The sequence below is a fragment of the Neltuma alba genome, unplaced genomic scaffold (genome assembly GCF_004799145.2).
Source record: "Neltuma alba isolate B1F8T4 unplaced genomic scaffold, ASM479914v2 tig00011484_pilon, whole genome shotgun sequence".
NCBI lineage: Eukaryota > Viridiplantae > Streptophyta > Magnoliopsida > Fabales > Fabaceae > Neltuma > Neltuma alba.
Window position 1 is genome coordinate 23,979 of NW_021636153.1, and position 21,870 is coordinate 45,848.

A 21,870-nucleotide genomic window follows, 5' to 3' on the forward strand; every position below is an offset into this window, starting at 1 on the left:
TCTCTCTAAGTTTGCACTTTCCTTCGTCTTCTCTTCCCCTAGATTCTCTCATCCTTCTCTCTCCGTGACTGTCAACGATCATATTCATAGTACATTGATGATAACTCTCATCTCAGACTGCATGCATCTTGCTTCTGGAAACTTTTCTTCCATATAAATTTACTCTGCCCGCTAAATGTGTACTAGCCCCCTTCCTTTAATCCCTACGGCACCAGAAACTGTCCTGGTTCCTAGCTAGCCTCCTCCCTGCCAGCCGCAGAAATACTGTTCTGTTTACTCGTTGTTTTTTTACCGTTGACTGGCTTTTGGTAACGCTCAAGTCTGCAGGTGATTTCAGTTTCGAGCTTTTATTGTGTACAGATTATAGCTTATCTGTCTTTTCCTGAGAGTTATCTGCTTATTTTAAACGGGGCGATCTGTGTGTGCTGTTCAGGTTGAGAACTGCGAGGTCGTCGTCGCTGAGAGGTTCAGTGAAAGAGTTCAAAGCAGACAATGGCTCGGGCTACTAACTGGCTATCGTTTTCGTTGTCGCCCATGGAAATGCTGAGGTCTACCAACTCGCAGTATCTTCAATACGATGGTGCTTCTGCTGCTCCTCACTACTTGGTCGATAACTTCTATACCAACGGTAACGCCATTTGCAAACGACTCTGATATTTATATATTACTGGCATTCAGTTCTAGCTTCGTCGATTATTGGTTGCGCGCCTCTCTGTGACTGTGAGTGCGCGATGGTTTTGGTTTTCTTGGGTTCAGTATTTTTTTCTCTCTCGCTGGGAGAAGTAATGAACGCAAATCTCTTTGACTCACGTAAGAGAAATCTCTGTGACTTTCTGGTTTCTATTCTTCTGTTTGTTTTTGAGCAGAGAACGGCGATTTCTACTCGGAAATAGAAAAAATCTCATTCCTTGTATTTGTTTGTCCCGTTTTCCAAAGTTCTAATGATGAGCTCAATCGTGGCTGACTACTCTGAACCAGAGGTCGCAGTTGGTGCAGTTGGGTGATGGAATAATGCTTCATCTCTGGTCCCGAATAGGGATGGATGAATCCAGTTATCGAAATCGAACTAAACTAACTCATCGCCACTCCATTTTCTTGCAAATCACACTTAATGAGCTGAGTTCATAATATATCATCTTTGTTCTTCAGAAACTGGTTCTAAAAGCTTTGTCTTTCCAATGTTTGCAGGATGGGCAAACCCCAAGCCCCAGGTTCTCTACACACAAGGAGAGCTTAGCGAGAATAAAGAAAGTGAAGCTGCACACAATATGGTGGAATCATCATTTGCCCCAGGTTTCATGGAACCCCAGGATCAGGGCCAGCCAGTGCCAAAACTCGAGGATTTTCTGGGTGATTCTTCGTCGTCTATTATGCGTTACTCTGACAGCCAAACGGATACTCAGGATTCGTCGACCCTGACCCATATATACGACCAGGGCTCGGCTTACTTCGGCGACCAGCAGGATCTGAAAGCCATCGCTGGGTTCCAAGCTTTCTCAACCAACTCGGGCTCCGAAGTGGATGACTCGACCTCCATCGGCAAAACTCAGGCCGCCGGTGGCGAGTTCCCGGCTCACTCGATTGAGTCGTCCGGGAATGAGCTGGCCTTCTCAAGTGGCACCACGGGAACTTTATCCCTCGGCGTCACCCCCCAGTGTGCCGATCAGAAAGCCATTGTCCCGGACTCCGATAGCTCCAAGAAGATGGCCGATACTTTCGGCCAAAGAACTTCGATTTACAGAGGAGTCACCAGGTATAGTACTATTCCATTTCAAGATTTCTGCATTTTTCTGGTAAATTTCCGTTCTTTTTGTTGTTAAGTATCGGTCATTCTTTCATTCATTCCTTGTTTTTGCTTGTGAGACCTTCACTTTTCCCGCAAAAAGGCCTTTTGGCGTGTTGGGAATAAGTGGTTCTCGCAAGTTGGTTTTTCTGATTTCACTCTCATTTGTTTTGTAGCATCTCATTACTTAGATTACGGTATACACACTTTAAAAGCAGGCAAAAGTCATAAATGGAGACTGCTATCACATATGTCTTTACAAAATTTATTTTCTTTCTGTGTGGATTCAGACACCGATGGACGGGTAGATATGAAGCGCATCTCTGGGATAACAGCTGTCGAAGAGAGGGTCAGGCCAGGAAAGGGCGTCAAGGTGCAATCTCTCTCTCTCTCCTCTCTCTGATAATAAAATGGGTCGAGAGGAAATTAAAAAAAGTTAGAACGAGGGGCGCTGAGACCCACTGAAAAGAAGAGGACTTTGCATGCATTGAAGTGAAAGGGTATATTAAATGAAAATGGGTCGGGGATTGAGAATATGTAATAGTAGGACACCTGGGTTTCTTTCTCATCAGTCTTTTATGATTGACACTGATGGTATATACACGTACTAGAGTGATGGTACTATTTATTTCGCTGTCCTGCAAATATTTTCATTCAAGCGATTGATTTGATCCGATGTGCCGCCATTTTGCCTGTATGTGGGTTGGCGTTCTCCGGCTTTGAACATTAATCTCTCTCTCTCTCTCTCACATCAGCCGTACAGGCACGTTAGAGTTAAAACACTGTTTGGGTAATAGATATTTCTGCTGAGTTGAGCTTTAACTTTTGCTTTTGCTTTCTCATTGGCCAGTTAAAGGCTGGGTTTGACCACGCCACCCAATATTGAATAGTGTACTTACAACAAGGGATGGTGTGTTCACTGTTGAGTGAAAACTTGTTTCAAAGTGGGCTCTCTGTCCTCTCCCTTCTGATTAGTGTCCTATTGATTCTGCGACATGCTCACGGGATTTCTTAGATCTTGTTTGCCACTGGCTAACGACATTTTAAAAGTATTGGAAAATCCCTCCCTTTTCTTATTGGAAATAAATAAATGAAGCGTTATGTGTGTTGGCAATTCGGCGGTTCTTTTTTTCTGCCGATTTTATGCGGACGTGACATGTCTTTGACTATGTGATCAAGTAAGATCATCTTAATTGTTTATTGTTTGTAATTTTTAATGTTGTTACTTTAATGTCTTGAAAATAAGTCAAGCCTCGCCTCCGAAATCCGAAAGGTGGGATCAATTATTGGGAGTTAATTAATTAGTGTTGTTGAATTTAATGGATTTTTTTTTTTTGCCCTTTCGGATGCGAATTGAATGGGAAATTAGTGCAGTTGGGTAGAGGAATTATTAATTTGTCTTGTTGCGTTAAGAAGAGAGCGTGAAGTACGCTGGTCTCGACTTGTACAGTGGTTTACGCTTTCTGTAGCTAAAAAAGGTGGAAAATAGAGAGAAAGGAAAAGAAAAGAAAGGAAGGGAAAAGAAAGTTACTTCTGCGCATGCACCATTTTTGCGTTTGCATGCATATGACTTTTCTTTTTAGCCATTTGTGTTTTTAGATTGCTTAAAGTAAATTTTTGGCAGAAAATTTTGACCATTCCTTCATCTCATATCAAATATTCTTTGGCTTTTCCTTTTTCATGTAACGTGGCTCGGTGCATTTCCTGCTGTCACTCGTCTTTTTGACTCTTCCTACAGTGTATTTGGGTAAGAAATGTTTGGCAGTCATTTTGATTCCACACTGCTTTTAAATCTATTTCTGTTACGAATTTTTTTTCTAATTTGTTTTTTTTTTTTGGGTGTGATTCAGGTGGATATGACAAAGAAGACAAGGCCGCGAGAGCTTATGATTTGGCAGCTCTAAAGTACTGGGGCCCCACTGCTACCACCAACTTCCCTGTATGAATCTCCCAATATTCTGTTCTGACTTATGATAGCTACGCGAGTGCATGAAATCCTACGTAGATCTACAATAATGACAGATTTCTTCGAACTAATTTTAGATTCATACGTTGGCCTAACTATGTGTATCATAGTGTTCATTTTAGTGTGTCATAAGTTTTACTTCTATACAATGAAAGCTTTTATTTTGCATAGCTTAGCTAATTCGCCTCTATATTTCCAGGTTTCCAGTTATGCAAAGGAGATGGAGGAGATGAAGCATGTAACAAAGCAAGAGTTTATTGCCTCACTGCGAAGGTTCGCCTGGGTTAACCTATTAAACTATTAGAAACTTGCCCTTTAGTGCAGAGAGTTAAAATTGCTGTTTCACTTTCTTGCAGAAAAAGTAGCGGGTTTTCTAGGGGAGCGTCTATATACAGGGGCGTGACGAGGTTTGAATTTTAAACATGAACAATCCAATTAATTACTGTTGCTTCCCAGTTTCTGCTATTGAGTTTAGTATCCCCTTTGAAACTAACACGGGGCATCCTTTGATCCTGTAGGCATCACCAACAAGGTAGATGGCAAGCTAGGATTGGCCGTGTTGCAGGGAACAAGGATCTGTACCTTGGAACATTTGGTAAAGTTTCAGCTTCTGCTGTCTGCTATAACAACAAAGTAATGTTTAGAGTGTGATGTTCTGTTCCTAATCATCTGTTACGCATTGATGACAGCCACTGAAGAGGAAGCGGCAGAGGCATATGATATTGCAGCCATAAAGTTTAGGGGTGCAAATGCTGTGACCAACTTTGAGATGAGTAGATATGACGTTGAGGCCATCATGAATAGTTCTCTTCCCATTGGCGGGGCAGCGAAACGCTTGAAGCTTTCGCTCGAATCCGAGCAGAAAGCGACTCTGAACAATAATAGCCAGCAAATCCAATGCACCAACATGAGTAACAGCATCAACTTCTCACCAATCCAGGCAGTTTCCTCTGTCCCTAGTGCAATCCCATTTTATCCTGCTACTGCATACTATCACCACAACCTCTTGAACGATTTTCACCCTTCTGACGCCGGGGCTGCAGAATCTGCTGTATCTAATCCTTCTGTAACTCCTTATCCTACTGCCCTGCCTGCACCTTCTGAGTTCTTTATATGGCCTCCTCATCAGTCATACTGACTTGTGATCAAGGAGTGGTCATCTTATCTCCAGCTAATTTTCTGCTTTCTGTTAACAAAGCAAAAGCTATAATAGTCTCTCGCACAATTCAGCTGACCCCCTCTAATTCATCTTTTTACTTGGAAGAAAGAAAGGTTAGGAGGTTTTTGTGTTTCCCCTGAAAAGGCTAGGAGTTTTAGTTACTGTAGGAAGCTGGATTATGTAAAGTAACTTCTCCAAGATGGGAAAAATTGAGTTGTAGTGTTGCACAAGTACTCATGAATGCTTAACTCGCTGATGCTTGTGGTATGATCTCCTTATAATATTTTTATATATTTACATAACATTTGCTTAACATGCAGATCCAATTCTATGAAACAACATCCCCTCTTAACACGGATATTATATGGGCCTAGTCCATTGCGAGCTTCGATTAAGTCTGGATTGAGCCTTGGCCTTAATTGTCCCTTGTGCAAAGCTTTCTCAGATGATTTAGGCCGGGGTATAAAAGATGGCAAGAGGTAGAAAACGTCTGAAATAGCACTGCTGAGTGTTTTTTTTTTTTGAGCTGAAATAGCACTGCTGAGTTAAAAAGAAAAATTGAAAAAAGGAAGAAATGCTTGTTTATGTAAAGATTTATACAATGCATTTCAGCCTGAGAGGGCCTCAATGCAGTCCGCTATACTGCTTCATCTTGGTGGGTAAAAGGAGAGGCCTGAGCCTAATACATGAAGCAAACTATAACAATATTACAGGAGGTGGGGGACCGGTCCTTCGATCTGATGCTTTTCAAAAGTTGAACAACTGTGATATCGCAAATCTGAAGACTCTACCTGTGGAACAACTATTCGAGCTGAAGCGTCACCCTAGTTTGTTGCTGCGTCTACAGACTTCAGTTTTGCCAGACTTGGCAACTGCTCAACTTTGCGAGTTTTGAGAAAGATACAAGCTTGTGTGACTTTGCACTGACCAGAAAGGGAAATTGTACAGCTTAAGCCTCCGTGGGGCAGTAAATTATGAGCTCAAAAACAAGAAGCGTCAATGGATATATCACTCCATGATTAGTTGCCTGTGACGATTGAGATCATTCAAGTAATTGGAGCAAGTATAATCTTCAAGATCACAGGCATCCAACATGAGGGATCTTGGGGCCAAGGATTTTTGTGGCTTTACTTCAATGGGTCCTTCCTCCCCCTTCAGCATCTGCACTACCTGTAATTTTCCAAACCTTCATGTCAGCTTTTCGCGTTGTTTTGGCTGTGGTGAAACACAAAAGCTTATAAACTTTGTTTTAATTACCCGATTCATGAGGGGACGCTTGGCGGCTGAGTGGTGTACGCACATGGAAGCAGTAACCATGGCACGCTCCATTTCTATAGGATCGTAATCATCTTCTAATCTAGGGTCTGCTAATTCCTTCATGTTTTTCGCATCCAGTAGAGTCCTTGCCTTCAACACACCGACAAAACACAAGTTCAATACCATCTAACATCAACCACAGTCTCGTCTTAATCTACGCAGTTAAGCGTAGTTTTGTTTGAATTTGAAGTTGTCATGTCTTACCCAAATCACAAGACTTTGCCTACTGTCAGAATCAACAGCCATACGACCTGTGATGATCTCCAGTAACAAAACCCCATAAGCGAACACATCGGTCTTTTCATCCACGAGTCCATGCATGAAATATTCTGGAGCTAGATACCTGTGTAGTTGCATCGCATTAGAAAAAAGGAATTGATACGTGCTTAAAAAGAAACGCCAAATGAAATAAAGCTGGAATTATTACTGACCCAAATGTGCCTTCTATGGGGAACACGACATGGTGGTCCCACTTCTCCGGGAGCCACTTTGCCAATCCAAAATCTGAAATCTGCAGCTCATAACACAAAGGAAAGCTGAGTATGTATGTTCATAACAAGTTGACAAATCATAATACAATGTAGTTAGGATCTACGCAACCACAGAGAAGTACCTCAGGTTCGTAGTTTTCATTAAGCAAAATGTTGGAAGCCTTGATGTCTCTGTGAATGATTCGTCTTGGGCATTCATGATGGAGATACTGCAGTCCCTCTGCAATTCCAATGGCTACCTTGAACCTAACATTCCACTCCAGCTTTTTGGAACCTGAAACGAGGATGGCAAAGAATATATACACATAAATATGTATTGTGAAAAGAGTGGGTTTTGTGAAGAGGAGAGAAGAGAGAAGCACCGAAGAGAAGTGAGGAAAGGCTGCCATGAGCGGCATAGTGAAGGACAAAGAAGAGGCCCTTGTCGATGCCGAAGCCAATCAATTGGCAAGCATTAGGATGGCTGATGTGGGCGATGATTCCAAGCTCCGTCAAGAAATCACCAGTGTTATCTGCGTCATCTTTTTCCTCGTTCACAAGCTTCTTTACTGCCACAATTTGCCCGTCTGGTAAGCGTCCTTTGTACACCTCCGCATGCCCGCCTTTCCCGATCAAGTTCTCTGTCCAAACCAACCATCTTCTTAGTTCCGTACAATTGAGGCATTCAATTTCTTTTTATATATTTACCCACCACATGTTAAAATCACTTAAACCAAAAAATTGGGTTCGTATGTGATGAGGGTTCCGCAGAATTGAAGCTCGAGTTCCCTTTTCGGCCTGGAGGGTTCCATGCATGATAATAATCTTCCTTATCAGCTTAAATTCACACGCAGCTTATTTCCCAGGGTGGGAAAATTATAAAGTTTGTAACTTTTTGCATAATAAATTAATGTTTTGGAAAAAAAAAACTAATTTGTTAAAATAAAAAATTAATAAGTTAAAGTCGTGATGTCAAAAATATCCCAGGGAGTTGGGAGGGGAATAAAGGAGGAGGTGATACCAGGACTGAAATCGTCGGTGGCAGCGGCAAGGTCGGAGTAATGGAAGGTTTTCCAGGAGGATTTGGTGGCCAAAGAAACAAGATCTATGGCGTCTTCTGCGCTTCTGATGCGCGCCAACTTCCTGAGGCTCTTGCGAGATATCATGTACGTCGACGCGAACAACGGTATCGCCGACAGCCTCTTCACTGAGTTTATCCTCAACGCGTCCATCACTCCCTTCCACTGCGGCATCTGCCCCTCCCTCCCCGACGGCGGCCTCTCCGCCCCCGCCCCTGCCCCCGTCCCCGTCCCCGTTGCCTTCTCCCCCGAGCACGTGCTGCATCCGCTGCTCCCCCGATCTGCCTCCCCCATCATCTCCAGCACGCCTCTCGGAGATTCCTCCTCCTCGCACGCCTCTCCTCTTCCTCCTTTCCCTCTTGACTCCATTCTCTCTCTCCGCCTCCTCTCTCTCTCTAATTACACAGCCAATCTCTTCCCACTCCGATCAGCGAAACAGGAAGAGGTTATGACAATGCTTGTCTTTTCATTTGAAGATTTTCTGGTTTGGTCTTACAAAAACGCCTCCAATGCTTTTGAATAGCGTACTCTAAAATGACCTATAAAAGAACCAACATGAGAAACGACCAGTGACTAAGAATAAATTCCAATCTAAATCTATAGATTGATATAGCATATAGACTACAAACAAAGAAATACGAGACAATGTAAAGTCGGGTTCTTTTATTAAAACCAAATGAAACATCAGGGAAAACAGGAAAGAGATATTCAAGCTATGAACTTCATCAAGGGACATCTACATAAACAACTGAGCATGTGAGGAAGTGAGAGCATTTTCTAGAACAGAAACAGGTGAAACAGAGGAAGAAGAGACATGAACAATGTTGACATTTTGCATTTAGGAATTTTCTTTATAGTTTTGTAAGACAACCTCAATTAATTATTTTGGACATTATCTGCATAAAACATATATGTTCATCTAAGGTACCTAGCGAACAAATACAGAGCAACTGAAATCGATATCCATTTATTGTTTTGATTCCAAAACAGAGTCACTCAGAAAGTAGGAGATCGCAGCAGGGGAAAACAAGCTAACCTTAAACAGTGCTATGGATCCTGAATTCCTGCGAAGTTAAAATAAGTGGTGCCCAGACCTGCAATTTTCAAGAAGGATCACCGATCACCAATATGATAATTGAATGATGCCTTCTCTGAAATTGGTGACGGTCTGAGAGACACAGACAGACAGACAGAGAGAGTCAGATGAGAGAACTCGTAATGGATAAGGGACGAGAAGGCTTTAAAAATAGGATTATGTTCGAGCGGTGGTTATTCTTGGGACAAGGCCAAAACCAGGACCTCCCCTAACTTCTTCTAATGCTTTGCTAGTTTGCTATATTTATAACGCCTCCTCACTTCGTTTCTGACTTCCCTTTTTTTAACTTTACCGCTTTCCTTCATCCATTTATTTAATTTATTCTCTGTTTATTGTTTTTGGTGTCTTGATGATGTTTGTTTAGTTTCACAATCTGCAACTCCTTTATTATCATTTTATTTTCCTTGGGACCAAAACATGAACATGTGCTAGTGCTGATGATAATAAAATGTTTGCCTTTACTTAGTTTAAGAGATCGTCACTTTTGCCGCAACTAACGCGCGAAGCGTAACAAGCTACAGACGGTGGGTTTAGTGATTTGGGGCGGCCGAAACAACGTAAACTAAGTTTGTTTTGTTCCCCGTATTGTAGGGAGTTTTAATTATAATTTTAAAACTTTGGTCAGCTTAATAATATTGCAAGTTTGCTGCTTGAAATGGTTTTATTATTATTTTTGCGAATCCCATGGCATTATTCGTTCTAGTTTATGGCGCTTTGGGATATTATTACTTGAGACTGGAAAAAAAAATGCAATTATGGAGTAGAAAATTCACGATACGCCTGCTTCAACAAGCATGGTGGAACATGGCTGATGATGTTTATAGAATAATGAGCGCATGCAGCAAGAGACCCAAGCATGACGGCAAGAAGATCGAAAGAGGATTTGTTTTTATTAATTGAAGCAAAGAGACAAAGAAGATAAGGAGGAAATGTTACTACTCATTCATTAACCAAAAGTCCTAAGATGATCTTTACTGTGGAAGTGGTGTTTCAATTTCAGACACCGCTGCCTGGATTTGTTAACATAATCATCAACCCTTTTGTGTTTGTAGTGTTGCCCAGCAACATCATGTTGTACACTCTGAAGCTGGGCTCCCTCCACGTGTTAATAATTATAAAAGCTTTGAGAAGATAGAGGAAGAACAGGCAAAGGTTCCTTGTACTGTACCTCTAATTCACTGCAGAAAGAAAAAAATGGCTCTGAAATGTACAACCAAAGTCCTACTCTTTTTAATTCATTTTAAAGCCCGTCTCTGCTGTACAAGAGATTCCTGGCTTAAAATGCGCATAAGAAAAGGCTTTTTTTTGGGGGGGGGGGGGGTTTCCTGGCTGTACAAGAGATTGGTGGCTTTAAAATACGTCAAAATAAGAGATTTTGACAGTTGATGGAATCACAAATAAACGTGTTGGTCAATGATAAATGCAGATGCATGGTTCTGCATTGCAGTGTCAGTGTATAGTGAGTTAGGAGGCTGTTTGTTTTTAGGTAATTGAGTTGGATACATGTTTGTGGGGTTGAAGGGAGGTGAATGAGGTCCCCACTGTGGGAAACACCACCCGCAAACCTCGCGCCAAAAATCAAACAATCAACGGTTCATTGTTGAACCTAAACCAGAAGAGAATGCCCTCATCCATACCTTTGAATCCTACCAAACAAACAATATTTCTTTCAGTATAAAAAAAACCACACACGTATATTTTGTGATTCGTCTAAAGTATATACCGGATCTATTTAGAATAGTTTATAAATTATTTTTTAACTGTGATTTATAAAATATGAGATATGTATGTGTAAAAAGTTTACATAAAAGGTGTTTAAAAATGCTTCTAAGTGCTCTCTCAATTATGCCTAATATCTTCTTTGAAAAATCCAAGAACTTACAGTCAAGGACTTGGTTCTCTTTCTATTTCTTTTCTTATCTACTTCCTCTTCACTCATCATCCAAATTATTGGATCAAATTTTGAATGTTGTAATTGTGAATTTGGTATGCTGAAGCTGTGACTTGTAATTACCCAGTCATTAGAAGAATTGTTTATTTAACAACCACATGATAATAATTGTCAGTTTTAATATAGCAAATTGACAACTATTGTTCAGAAGTTTATCAATTACTTGTATGAAAATAAAACTCTATTAACAACCTTCCTATCAAAATTAATTTCTTTATAGCTAATTCATAACTAATTCCAAAAAGATAAATTTCAATCGAATAATTTTAGAAAAAACTACAAATAAAGACCCCAATATATAAAATTGTGATTTGAAACTCTCAATTTGAAAAATAACAAAGAATGACCCGATTTTACTTTTGCAAATATAAAATCATGGTGAAATTTTTGGAATGCTCTCAGCTAAATGACAAGTTGATTATGAGAAATGACAAGTTCACTTTAGTGAATGATAACTTTAGTAGACGAAATCACAATTTGGGTGAGAGTATGTCAAATAACGAGTTGACTATAGGAAATGACAAATTCACTTTAGCGAATGACAACTTCAGTAGACCAGATCACAATTTGGTTGAGGGGGATTTCAGACATTTCATCCATATTTCATACTTGCAAAAGTAGGATCCAGTCCTTATTTCCTATTTTTCAAATTCAGGGTCTCAAATCGTAATTTTACATATTAGGGTCCTTATTTACAATTTTTTTATAATTATTTTATTAACAATTGTTCAAATAGAATCAACCACTCAAATAAGGGCTGAAGGGAGCGATAGCCTTAAAAACGAGTAAACTTCTTGAAAGCCTAACAGAACCTCCACATCACAGTTGAACCAAATCCGTTGCAATAGTCCACATATAAACTAGCATAGGCAAGGGGACCAACTCAATTTTCCAACATTTTCATGACAGAATCCTCAACCATCACTGATTCTTGATTCAAATAATTCACTGTTCTTGGTCCAAAAACACTAATCGTTAATGGAATTGATATCTATTCTCTCTTTACTCAGCTATTTAACTACCATCTTTGATCCGTAACAGGTCTATTTTAAATTATAAATGAGATATTATATTAATGATTGGAAGTAATAATTTGAATAAATTATAAAAATTAAATAGACTAGTTAATTATAATAAGTACGGCGTGATCTTTTTAAAATACCTATGGATAATATTAGATTATATATCAATTTATAAGTTAAATAAATTAGTTTGCTGAAAAATGATAAATATAATAAATAAAGTGAATTAAGATCTTATATTTAAAATTAAATCTAACTCCTAATTCACTTTTATACTAGGGACCGTGGAGTATATTAAATAAATTAAATTAGTGATGAGTGATAAATAATTCTCTTCTTCAACATACAAGTGAAACTGTGTAAGGCAATGGGAACGGGATGCCAATATTAATTAGTAGAAAAATGATCTCTCAACGAATAAGTTACAATAGCATCACTCCTCCAATTCTATTTGCAAATTACAAGTGAGGGTAATGTTTTTTTTTAAATTTTATTTACAAGTTATGTTATTAAATTTCTTGCATGAACTTATTATTGTATTCTGATTTTATCATTGTGCAGACTGTACACTAGTATTTATTTTGTTTAAATAACATATATTAAATAGAAATAAACCTGAAAAGTAAACAGTTAATAAGATCTCTTTTTTTTTTTTGGTTCTAGGTTAATAAAATTTAATTTTTTTAATTTTTGTGAAATATCAAGGGAGAATGACAAAAAAAAGTTAGAAATTATAAATCTCAAATCAGGTTTGGTAATATAATTTTATTTGGTGTTGACAAGTCTGAATTTACAAATAATAACAAGTTTTTGTTGACATTCTTTATTTAGTATTTATAAAATTTTATTTTTTTTGTCATTGTCCCAAATATCAATGCACACCAACTTTAATTTAGGGCTGTTCACAAGACGGATCAGGACTGGGACATACCAGTCCCGGTGAACAGTAACGGGACAGAAAATCTGTCTCGTGTCCTGGTCCCAGTAGGGACGGGATGGATCCGGGACGTCCCGAAGTTTTTTTTTAATTTTTTTTTAAAAAAATCTGATTTTTTAACTATATTTTTTTGGGTTTAAACCTTATAAAAACATCTTTTTATTTTATTTTTTATTTTTTTGGGCACTCTTAAACAAAAGCTCAAAATATTACATATAATAATCATTAAAAACTTTAAACAAAAGCTTTTAACACAATAAAAATTTGCTAAAAATTCTAATCATCAATAATTTCAAATCATTAACAAATATAAAAACTCTAAATAAATATATCCATAGTTCCATACAATATTCTCAAATCTAAAAAAAATATGAAAAAATAATATTATATAAATAGGATAAAAAAAAAGGGACTGGAATAAGACGATCCCGTCTCGAAAAATTTTGGGATGGATCTGTCCCGTCCCAGTAAGACCGGACCAGAATGGATCGGGATGGGCCGGCCTTGAGTAGCCCTAGGCTACATCGAGAAAAACGGTGTCACCAGAGAGAGAGAGAGAGAGAGAGAGAGAGAGAGAGAGAGAGAGAGAGAGAGAGAGAGAGAGAGAGAGAGAGAGAGAGAGAGAGAGAGAGAGAGAGAGAGCAGTACTACTGGTGTTTTTTTTTTTTTTGATCTGAAAGTAACTACTGGTGTTGACCGCACCACACTTTCGTTCACTGACTTGTTAATCCTCTGGACAGGTTGGGTCGTCTTTCTTTGTTGACGTGAGAATGGCCTTACTGGGCGACGATGGCCGCGGATACGAGCTCGCGCGCAAACTCGAATCTTGTGGGGTATGGCGGACTTGGCTTGGCGACTCCACCTACGCTAACTTTGTTCAGTTCCTCGCTTCTCCCTCCACTTGGGATTCCTTCATCAGACCCGACGACTCTAAATCTAGGGCTCAGATTCAACTCCAACTCAGGGTCCGTGCCCTTTTGTTCGACAAAGCCACTGCTTCCCTCTTCTTCCGTTCCACTAATTCGTCCTCAACCTCTCAATCTTCACCTGTTTCAGACCTTACTCCTGCTTGTAAGTCTCTCTCTGGGGCAAAAAGTATTTATTTTTGGCGATTGTTTTTTCAATTGGGCCCTTAGACGCTGTACATTCCTGCAGATTTGCAGTTGCACGGTGATGACGTCTACTTCACTCTGGAGAATCCATTGCAAGATGGGGTTCAGCATCGAGACGGAGGAGCTTCGTCTAAGGTTGTCACTGCCTTGTTTCCTAAATTGTAATTTTATTCTTTACCCTCATTACGAAACCAGGTCAATGGAAGTTCGTGTTATGCTCAGTGTAGAATCTTCCTATGATATCGACTATGATCAATATTTTAGGTAGTGCAATTGATAACGTTAGCATATAATTCCAATTTTATATCTAGAGGCTTTCCCACTTAAGTATTCTGGTTGGGTGAACTTGTATATTAATTAGTTCCAACCATGTGGTTCTCGAATCCAGGTGCTGCTTTCAGAAAATGTCTGATAACAGCTAGAGCACAATGCAAGGTGGCGGTTTGTTTTGTTATTTTAATTAAACAAAGCTTTGTACTACGTATTGGATCATGCATGCTTATCCTTTGGGAAGAGAATAAAATTATTTTGTAATTTGATAGAGGAAAGTAATGTAGCAACTAGCAATATTGCTTCCAGGAATTAGCTCAATCCTTCTTCTACTCTATTATTTAACTTTATTGCATTTATAGGTAATCAGCAAGATTAGTCGGAGTTATACGTTATGATGAGTGACCAAACTAGTATAGTACATTGTTATATTACGTGATCTTTCCTCATCCAACATAAGTGCCTGTTTATGCAGAATCAATCAAAATCAGGTTCTACAATTGGGTCAAGGTATGTTGATTCCGAGCTTGATAGCTTGTCCCAGAGATACAGGAATGATGAGCTGCCTGAAACCTGGTATAACCAGTTCATTGAGAATTACAAGGCTAACAAACCACATAGGTTGATCTTTGGGGATAGGGAATCACAGAAACGTTCAGCAGAGGAGATGGCCTCTTATCTTTTATTCGCTAACAATCATAAGAAAATGCGTGCGGCATTTAAGGAAGATCAGAACATGGGCTTTGTGAATTCAAGTATGGAGCATGCATCTAACATGCAGCCTAATGGTGGCAATTCTGTTGTCGATGATTCATCCTTTTTTCCAGAAATAATGTTTGCATTGAATTGTGTACCTGAAAGTGCATTGCCATCTATTATCAGGGTGGAAAATAACCAGAAAGTCAAGTTAATTAGTGTTCTAGATACCTTACCTTCTATTACAACTAGGAGTCCTGTTATGATTGAGAGGCTTGGTATTAGGCCAGAGTACCTAAACATGGAACATGGAGGAAGCTTGTCCCGGGGGAAAACTGGCCCTGAAGGAAACAGGAAACTTTTTGGTCATGAGCAAGTGTCAACAATGTCTCAAAAGGTTGTAGCACGTATGTTGACTGGTTTTGGGTTTGAGGCTGCCATGGAAGGTCCTATAGAAGTCTTCTCTCAATTAATGAGCTGTCATATCAGTAAGTTAGGCAAAACTTTGAGAGTGCTTACTGATAATTACAGAAAGCAGTGTTCAGCCATTGAACTTCTGAAGATGTTGCTTAAAACATCTGGTTATAGGTATTTTACTTTTGTTTTTTTTGTTTTTTCTGTGGAAAGTTCAACTTATTGACCCCCCCACCCCAAAAAAAAAAAAAAGAAAAAGAAAAAGATGAAGACGGATTTTTTCTGCATGGTCTTAATGTTTATGAAATTAAGTTTTATATCCCAAGTTTTCACCTGCAATCTACATTATCCAACATTCATGTAGTAACTTCATAAAAATGATGTGGACAATTTACTCTTGCATATTTGTATATTTAGATCATTCCTTTCTTGAATATATTCCGCAGGCAATTGGTGTGTGGCCAAAATATTTTTTTGCGAGTAAGATGTGCTATTATTCTGTTAAAACATGTTATATAAGAAACACAATGAGTAAATTATGGTTTGAGAAGTAGAGGAGCATATGACAGAAACTATTACTCTGTACACTTTCCCATGGCAAATTGTAGGATTTATGCCACCCTTGAAAATAAAGAAGAAGAAAAAAGATTCTAAAGAGGATAAAATTTCTAAAGGGTATCTTGATGCCCTTTATACATGTGCGATTGGTTGTTGCAAGCTCTTATTTGTGATGTTTCACCCCGATTAGTATTTATAAATCAAGACAGGATTAGTATGTTATGATTTTAACATTTTCTCCTACTTTCTGTTAGTAACTTTGAGCCATTGGTGGACCTCGTGAAGGCTGGCTCCAAGAATATGCTGCAGCAAAGTCTACCACAAAATCATGGTATCCAGTCACAAGTGCAGCCACAGCAGCAGAGTGCTCTTCGAATACCTCAGCAAGTACTTGCATCTACATCTACATTCAATTTTTTGTCCTTAATGTACTTGTTTTGAAGTATGGACAGAAATGTGGACACATCCAAGAAAAGCACATGCTGATATAGGGTGCTTTAACGAGTGCCCTTTTCAAAAATAACTACCCTTGCCAACATGTTTTTGTTTTTCTCCCTTATTATAAATTGTTTTCCAGGATTATTAGCATCCTTTCGAAAAATGATTTGCCTTAAGTTGCAGGTGTCAATAATTTATCGAGCAAGCAGTATCCCCTAGTGTCTATGAGGGAGATATCACATAATAACCTTCCTGAGTTTTTAAATTTTGGTATATCCTATTAAGAAATATGCTATCTCAAGTCTATAATATAACAGTTAGTTTGACATTCAATTTGGTCCTAAATATAAGAATCCAATCTACTTTGTCTCTCATATTTATCTTTTTTTTTTTTTTAGTAGTCCTTACAATAGTTGCACATGTTAAAAATTTCATCAAATGGTAATTCTAACTAATACATATGATTAGCAAAGATAATTTAGGAAACAAAAGTTATTACAAATAACTAACGTAATTAATTTTCTTAATCTACTCAAATTAGTTAACTAGTTAAATTCAAAATCTGCATTTATTGCATCCTTTGAAGGAGAATTTGTACTGATTTAAAATGGGTTTCTGGATCCTTTCTGGACCTGAGTTTTTTACTTAATTGTGCACTCAACACACATTGCATTATACATTACCATATATTTCTATATACTTATCAAGATATTCTTCTCTGCAAACATGATCTGACATGTATAATAACTTATCGGTTGTTGTTCATGTACAGATGCCAAGACTGATGCATCCGCAGATGCAGCAGATTATTCATTCAAATAATGTGGCTTTCCAACAACAGCAACAACAACAGCAGCTAGAGAGAATGCGAAGGCGCCAAGCACCTACCCCCCGCCCTGTTGTGGATATGGATAAGGACAGGCCACTGGTTCAAGTTAAGCTTGAGGCCCCATCGGACTTACCGATGGATACCAACACCTACAATGCCATTAATGCCAGACATCCTCAAATGCAGTTCAGGCAGCAGCAATTGGCTGCACTGTCAAGTTTCCATTCCCAAGCTAACAATCAGTTCAGACAAATGGGTTCCCCGCAGATTCCCTCAATGCAGTCACCGTAAGAAAACTCGTGCAGTTGTGCTGAAGGATTTCTGTCATTTGGTTAATATTTAAGTGATCTTATGTTTAAGAGTTGTGTTATTTTACCGTTTGCCTGTAGGAACATGACCATGGTTAGAGCGCCACCAGTGAAGGTGGAAGCCTTCCAGGAGTTAATGGGTGGGGATTCATCTTCAAAGCACGAGTCAGAGGAAAGCAGACTGACTTCACCCAGTGGTAAATAGCTTGCGTTATAGTAAGTTGATCTGGGCGCACAAATCCATGGAGGCCCTCAACTTGGGCTCTCTTTCATACTTCGTTTTTGGCCCTTACTGTACAACAGCTTTTGCACCAGTTCATTTTTTGTATATCATCCCACAATGCTTCAGTCAAGTATCTCGAGGATTTGTTCCTCGAAGTATTTCTCCTGTAACATGCACAAATTCTCTACAAGGTTGCTCTGTAATTATTTCAAGTTTTCAACATCAGTGCAATGGTAGTGGCACAATTTTGATGCATTTGCTTGCACTGTTCACGTGGTTCTGTACAAGTTTAAGTGGTGCATGTAGCACCGCCTCCTTCAATGTTGATTTCATGTTTTAAGATTCAAGGTAACGACATGAAAGTTATCCTTGCTAGGCGAGGCTATACTACCAGTCGTCATTAGAAGTTGCTGTATTGTGCACATCTACTATGGCATTTGATGCCAGTTTTAAGAGACGAAGTTGTCTCGCACATGTGCTGAGTTCTCTTGAGAATGAGATCATAAGCCATGCTTGCATCATCTGTCAAGCCCAGTGGCGTTTCTTTCCTAAATGATCGTCTTCACTGATGACACCGGACGAAGTGGTCTCGCACCTGCGCCTGCTGAATGATTCGCAGTGTTATTGAAAGCACTACTCGTGTTTCAGTAAACTGCATTTAAAGGAAATAGATAATCCAGCCCTTCTTTGTCTACTTGACAGAAAATCCATTTAGGTGGGCTCGCTTACATCATTTTCTCAATTCTTGTCCTTGTGTCTGTAATACTCATATTTACAATTCTTCCTTGTTATTAAAGAGGTGCTGGCGATGGTGCTTGAGCCCCTGGCTATTCTACTAAACGGAATAATCATCTTTTCCGTTGGGGAAAAAAAATAAAAATTTTAAAGCAATAAAAAAAAAACGAGCAGACTGGAAGAGATAAGAGGATCGTTGGGCACCACTACTTAGGCTTGGGAGCTTAGCGGGGTTCATGGTTGTGGGCCCCTCATCCTTGCAAGCGTCTTTCGGAGTTCCTATACCGACTTTGATGCCTCGTTTGACCAAAAAATTGGGAAAAAAAAAACTAAAATACACATTTAGTCTTTTTATTTCACATTAAGTTTCAATTTGATCCTTTAACTTTAAATTTAAAAACGATATATTTGGTTCTTTAATCCTAAAACTGTTAAGTTTAAATGATGATTTTTTGTAGATCGTTTTGAAAATTAAATTTTATATATTAGTATTTGAGAATGTTTTGTCAAAATTTAATATCACAATATCATCATTTTTGTTAACAATTTAAGAGTTAAAAGGTTAAAAGTATACTTTTTAAAGTTAAGAGACTAAATTAAAATTTTTTATAAAGTTAAAGGACTAAATATATATTTAACAAAAAAAAAAATCTACGCCTCGCGGAACTACCCAACCAGTCGGACCCCCTTTTCGTGCGCTTCTGATAACTTATATGTTAAATTATGATTTAGTTACTCAAGTTTGTAGTCTATCAAATTTTAAATTATAATTTTTGATCCATTAAAAAGATAAAATAATTTAATTTTTATTAAACTAATATTTAAAAAAAACTTGAAGAATTAAAACCTATGATTTCAAACTAAAATGAGTAAAATATACTAATTTAATAGACCAAATATTGTATTTATCCTGAATTTATTCATAATTTCATATAGCATGTTCAAGTTGATTTTGTTCCGGACAATTTAGGACGTTATGTCAATATCATCCAACTTTCCAAAAAAAGAAAAAAACCATAACATCAATGTTTCGGACATTTGAACATTTTATTTATCAACTACTACCATCCGATTTTAATTATAAAATCTTATTTAAAGATTATAAAAAGATTTTATAATTAGAACAGAAAATGATATAATTTTTAAAGTAATCTTAATTAATATTTTTAATTCTAAATATAAGATTTATTTTGTAATTTAATTATAAATTTTAATTTAAAACCGGAGCACTAATAAAATCGTACGAATCTGGGCGGGAAGAAAGCGTGAGCCATCAGCCATCAAAATAAAAACAAAGCTTTCATCCTCGAACGGAGAGAACAGAGCTCTCCCCCATATTTTCCTCTGTGCATGTACGACAAAATAAAGGACACCCAAGAAGTAAATCAACTCATTCATCAATTTCAGTCTCATAAGTCAATCCAACTCATTTATCGGCTTTAACCGCTCTTATTCTCACCTTACATAAATGATTAATAATCAAAGATAATATATAATGATACAGCTTAATCATCTCTGTAAATAAGATTCAGGGTAAATAATAACAAGAATAAGACGAAGAAAAACCATAACAAACAACTCGTGATAAGCAATCCTAGGGCGTAAGGTGAATAACACTCCCATAAACTCACTAAACGCAGTTTAATATCTCCTACAACCTCCATCTTCAAGCTTAGCATTTCTGTAGTTTCTGAGGTGCTTTATTAAATCATCCACATACTCTTCCTGTCTTTCTCTATTCACAAACGAGTCCTTCATCTCTCTTATCTTTTCCCGGTAGATCCTTCCTTCTTCTTTCACCATAACCAGCCTCAGCGACTCAGCCACCGACTCACTCTTGAAAGACCCGTCTCGCTCATCTCTTGGTATCGAGTATCCCATCTTCTTCTCCTCCAACACCCTCGCGTTCAGTCCCTGGTCTGTCAAAAACGTCAGAAGCACAAGCGGCTTCTCATTCTGGATCGCCTCCACCACCGACGTCCAACCAGAATGAGTTAAGAACCCACCGACGGACTCGTGGCCCAATATCTTCAGCTGCGGCGCCCAACCTGTGCACACCACGCCGCGACCATGCGTCCGTTCCTCGAAACCTTCCGGCAGCCGCAAAATCTCCGGGTCGTACGGCCCACGTTGAGTCCTCAGCACCCAGAAAAATGGTAGCTCCGACTTCTCTACACCTAGAGCTATCTCCCTCACTTCTTCTTGGCTGGGCTTCGCTTCGCTTCCGAATGCCACGTAGACCACTGTGCCTCTGTTTTGCTTGTCCAGCCAATCTTTCATCCACCGCCATGCGTCGTTTTCGTTCCCACCGTCATAGGCCGTGCTGGGAAGTTGGCCAACGGCTAGAACTGGTTTCTGATAAAGGTTTTTGAGGACCTGAATCCATTTGGGTTCAAATTCGTAGCAACTTCTTACTATTACTATGTCGGAGTTTTGGACAGACGCGCCGATACGGTATGCATCTGAAACATCCCGGTTCCCGACGGAGAAACTGTCTGCGAATATCCTCATGATCTCAAAGTAACGAAACGCTACGGTGGTGGGGAATGGGATCCACGGTGGCGGAACTGTGAAGCTCTCGGGTTTTTCCTCATAGGGTCGGAACTCATCAAATCCGAAGGAGGTCCCAGGAAAGCCATAACCGGCGACGGAAATATGGGGAAGAAGGCAGACATGATGCCCAGTTTGGAAGCAATGGATCCGACCCAGTAGGGAGCGAAGTCGTGAAAGATCCAATCGGGTTTGGAAGATTCAAGAAACAGGGCCATGGGTTGTTGGAGTTCATCGTAGGCTTTCTTGAGAAACGTCACCATGTTGTACGGAATATCGGTGGTGGCCTCAGCCTTATTAGGAAGGTCGTGGACTTTGGGTAGGGGAAGCTTGACGAGTTTGATGAGAGGAGCCAAGTGAGGAGGTAGTTTGGAAGGCGATCGATGTTCCTTGGGGTAGAAACGAAGCTGACAAGGTGACCCTTCTCAGCTATGAGCTTGGCGAGCTCAAGGTTGGGAATGATGTGGCCAAAGGCCAACCATGGGAAAATGACTATGTGAAGCGTCTTGTCTTCCGCCATGGTTGCGGCTTAGCTTGGGTTGCATATGTTCGAGGAATTCACGTATAGGACAGCGGAGGGATACCTCAAATAAATATGAACCAGTTCCACTTATACTACCTCCATAACTAATTTGAGAAAATTAAACAAGTAAGTTGAGTTAGTTATTTGTCTTAAATAAGTGTTGTCTTTTCTAAAATATCCTTACTAATCAAGTGTATTAACTAGAATTATAATTATTAGAAGGACTATCTTGGAAAAAACTAAGTAAACATGAGAAATAAAATAGATTGGGGTATATATTTAGGACCAAAATAAAAGTCAAATAGGGTCTTTATATTAGGATCAGAGGTAGTTATCTTATTTGAATATTTGAGTAGTTTAGATTTAAAATTTTTAATTAATTATTTTCTAAAAAAATAATAGTTAAAAAAAATTATCACTGTTTTAGATTCTAA

At 38.8% G+C, this 21,870-nt stretch overlaps 3 protein-coding genes and 1 pseudogene across 3 annotated transcripts; 2 read left to right on the forward strand and 2 right to left on the reverse strand.

Moving 5' to 3' along the window:
- On the forward strand, positions 1–5,231 carry LOC114714028 (AP2-like ethylene-responsive transcription factor AIL6). Its single transcript, XM_028898727.1, has 10 exons — positions 1–327; positions 434–628; positions 1,189–1,753; positions 2,074–2,156; positions 3,522–3,530; positions 3,634–3,722; positions 3,949–4,022; positions 4,106–4,156; positions 4,268–4,344; positions 4,439–5,231. The coding sequence occupies exons 2-10, from the start codon at positions 493–495 to the stop codon at positions 4,885–4,887; spliced, it is 1,533 nt and encodes a 510-aa protein (XP_028754560.1). The 5' UTR covers positions 1–327; positions 434–492; the 3' UTR covers positions 4,888–5,231.
- Positions 5,232–5,508: 277 nt separating this feature from the next.
- LOC114714027 (receptor-like cytosolic serine/threonine-protein kinase RBK1) lies at positions 5,509–9,066 on the reverse strand. The gene is made up of 8 exons (XM_028898726.1): positions 8,811–9,066; positions 7,717–8,313; positions 7,079–7,336; positions 6,839–6,990; positions 6,657–6,736; positions 6,430–6,568; positions 6,166–6,315; positions 5,509–6,078 (listed from the first exon to the last, which is right to left on the reverse strand). Exons 2-8 carry the CDS (start codon positions 8,141–8,143, stop codon positions 5,917–5,919), a joined length of 1,368 nt encoding a protein of 455 aa, XP_028754559.1. The 5' UTR covers positions 8,144–8,313; positions 8,811–9,066; the 3' UTR covers positions 5,509–5,916.
- A 4,424-nt stretch (positions 9,067–13,490) lies between these two features.
- On the forward strand, positions 13,491–17,953 carry LOC114714030 (uncharacterized). The gene is made up of 6 exons (XM_028898728.1): positions 13,491–13,851; positions 13,936–14,027; positions 14,638–15,446; positions 16,085–16,217; positions 17,041–17,384; positions 17,487–17,953. Exons 1-6 carry the CDS (start codon positions 13,551–13,553, stop codon positions 17,608–17,610), a joined length of 1,803 nt encoding a protein of 600 aa, XP_028754561.1. The 5' UTR covers positions 13,491–13,550; the 3' UTR covers positions 17,611–17,953.
- A 2,051-nt stretch (positions 17,954–20,004) lies between these two features.
- On the reverse strand, positions 20,005–21,433 carry LOC114714029 (UDP-glycosyltransferase 91A1-like; annotated as a pseudogene).
- Between the last annotated feature and the right edge of the window lie 437 nt (positions 21,434–21,870).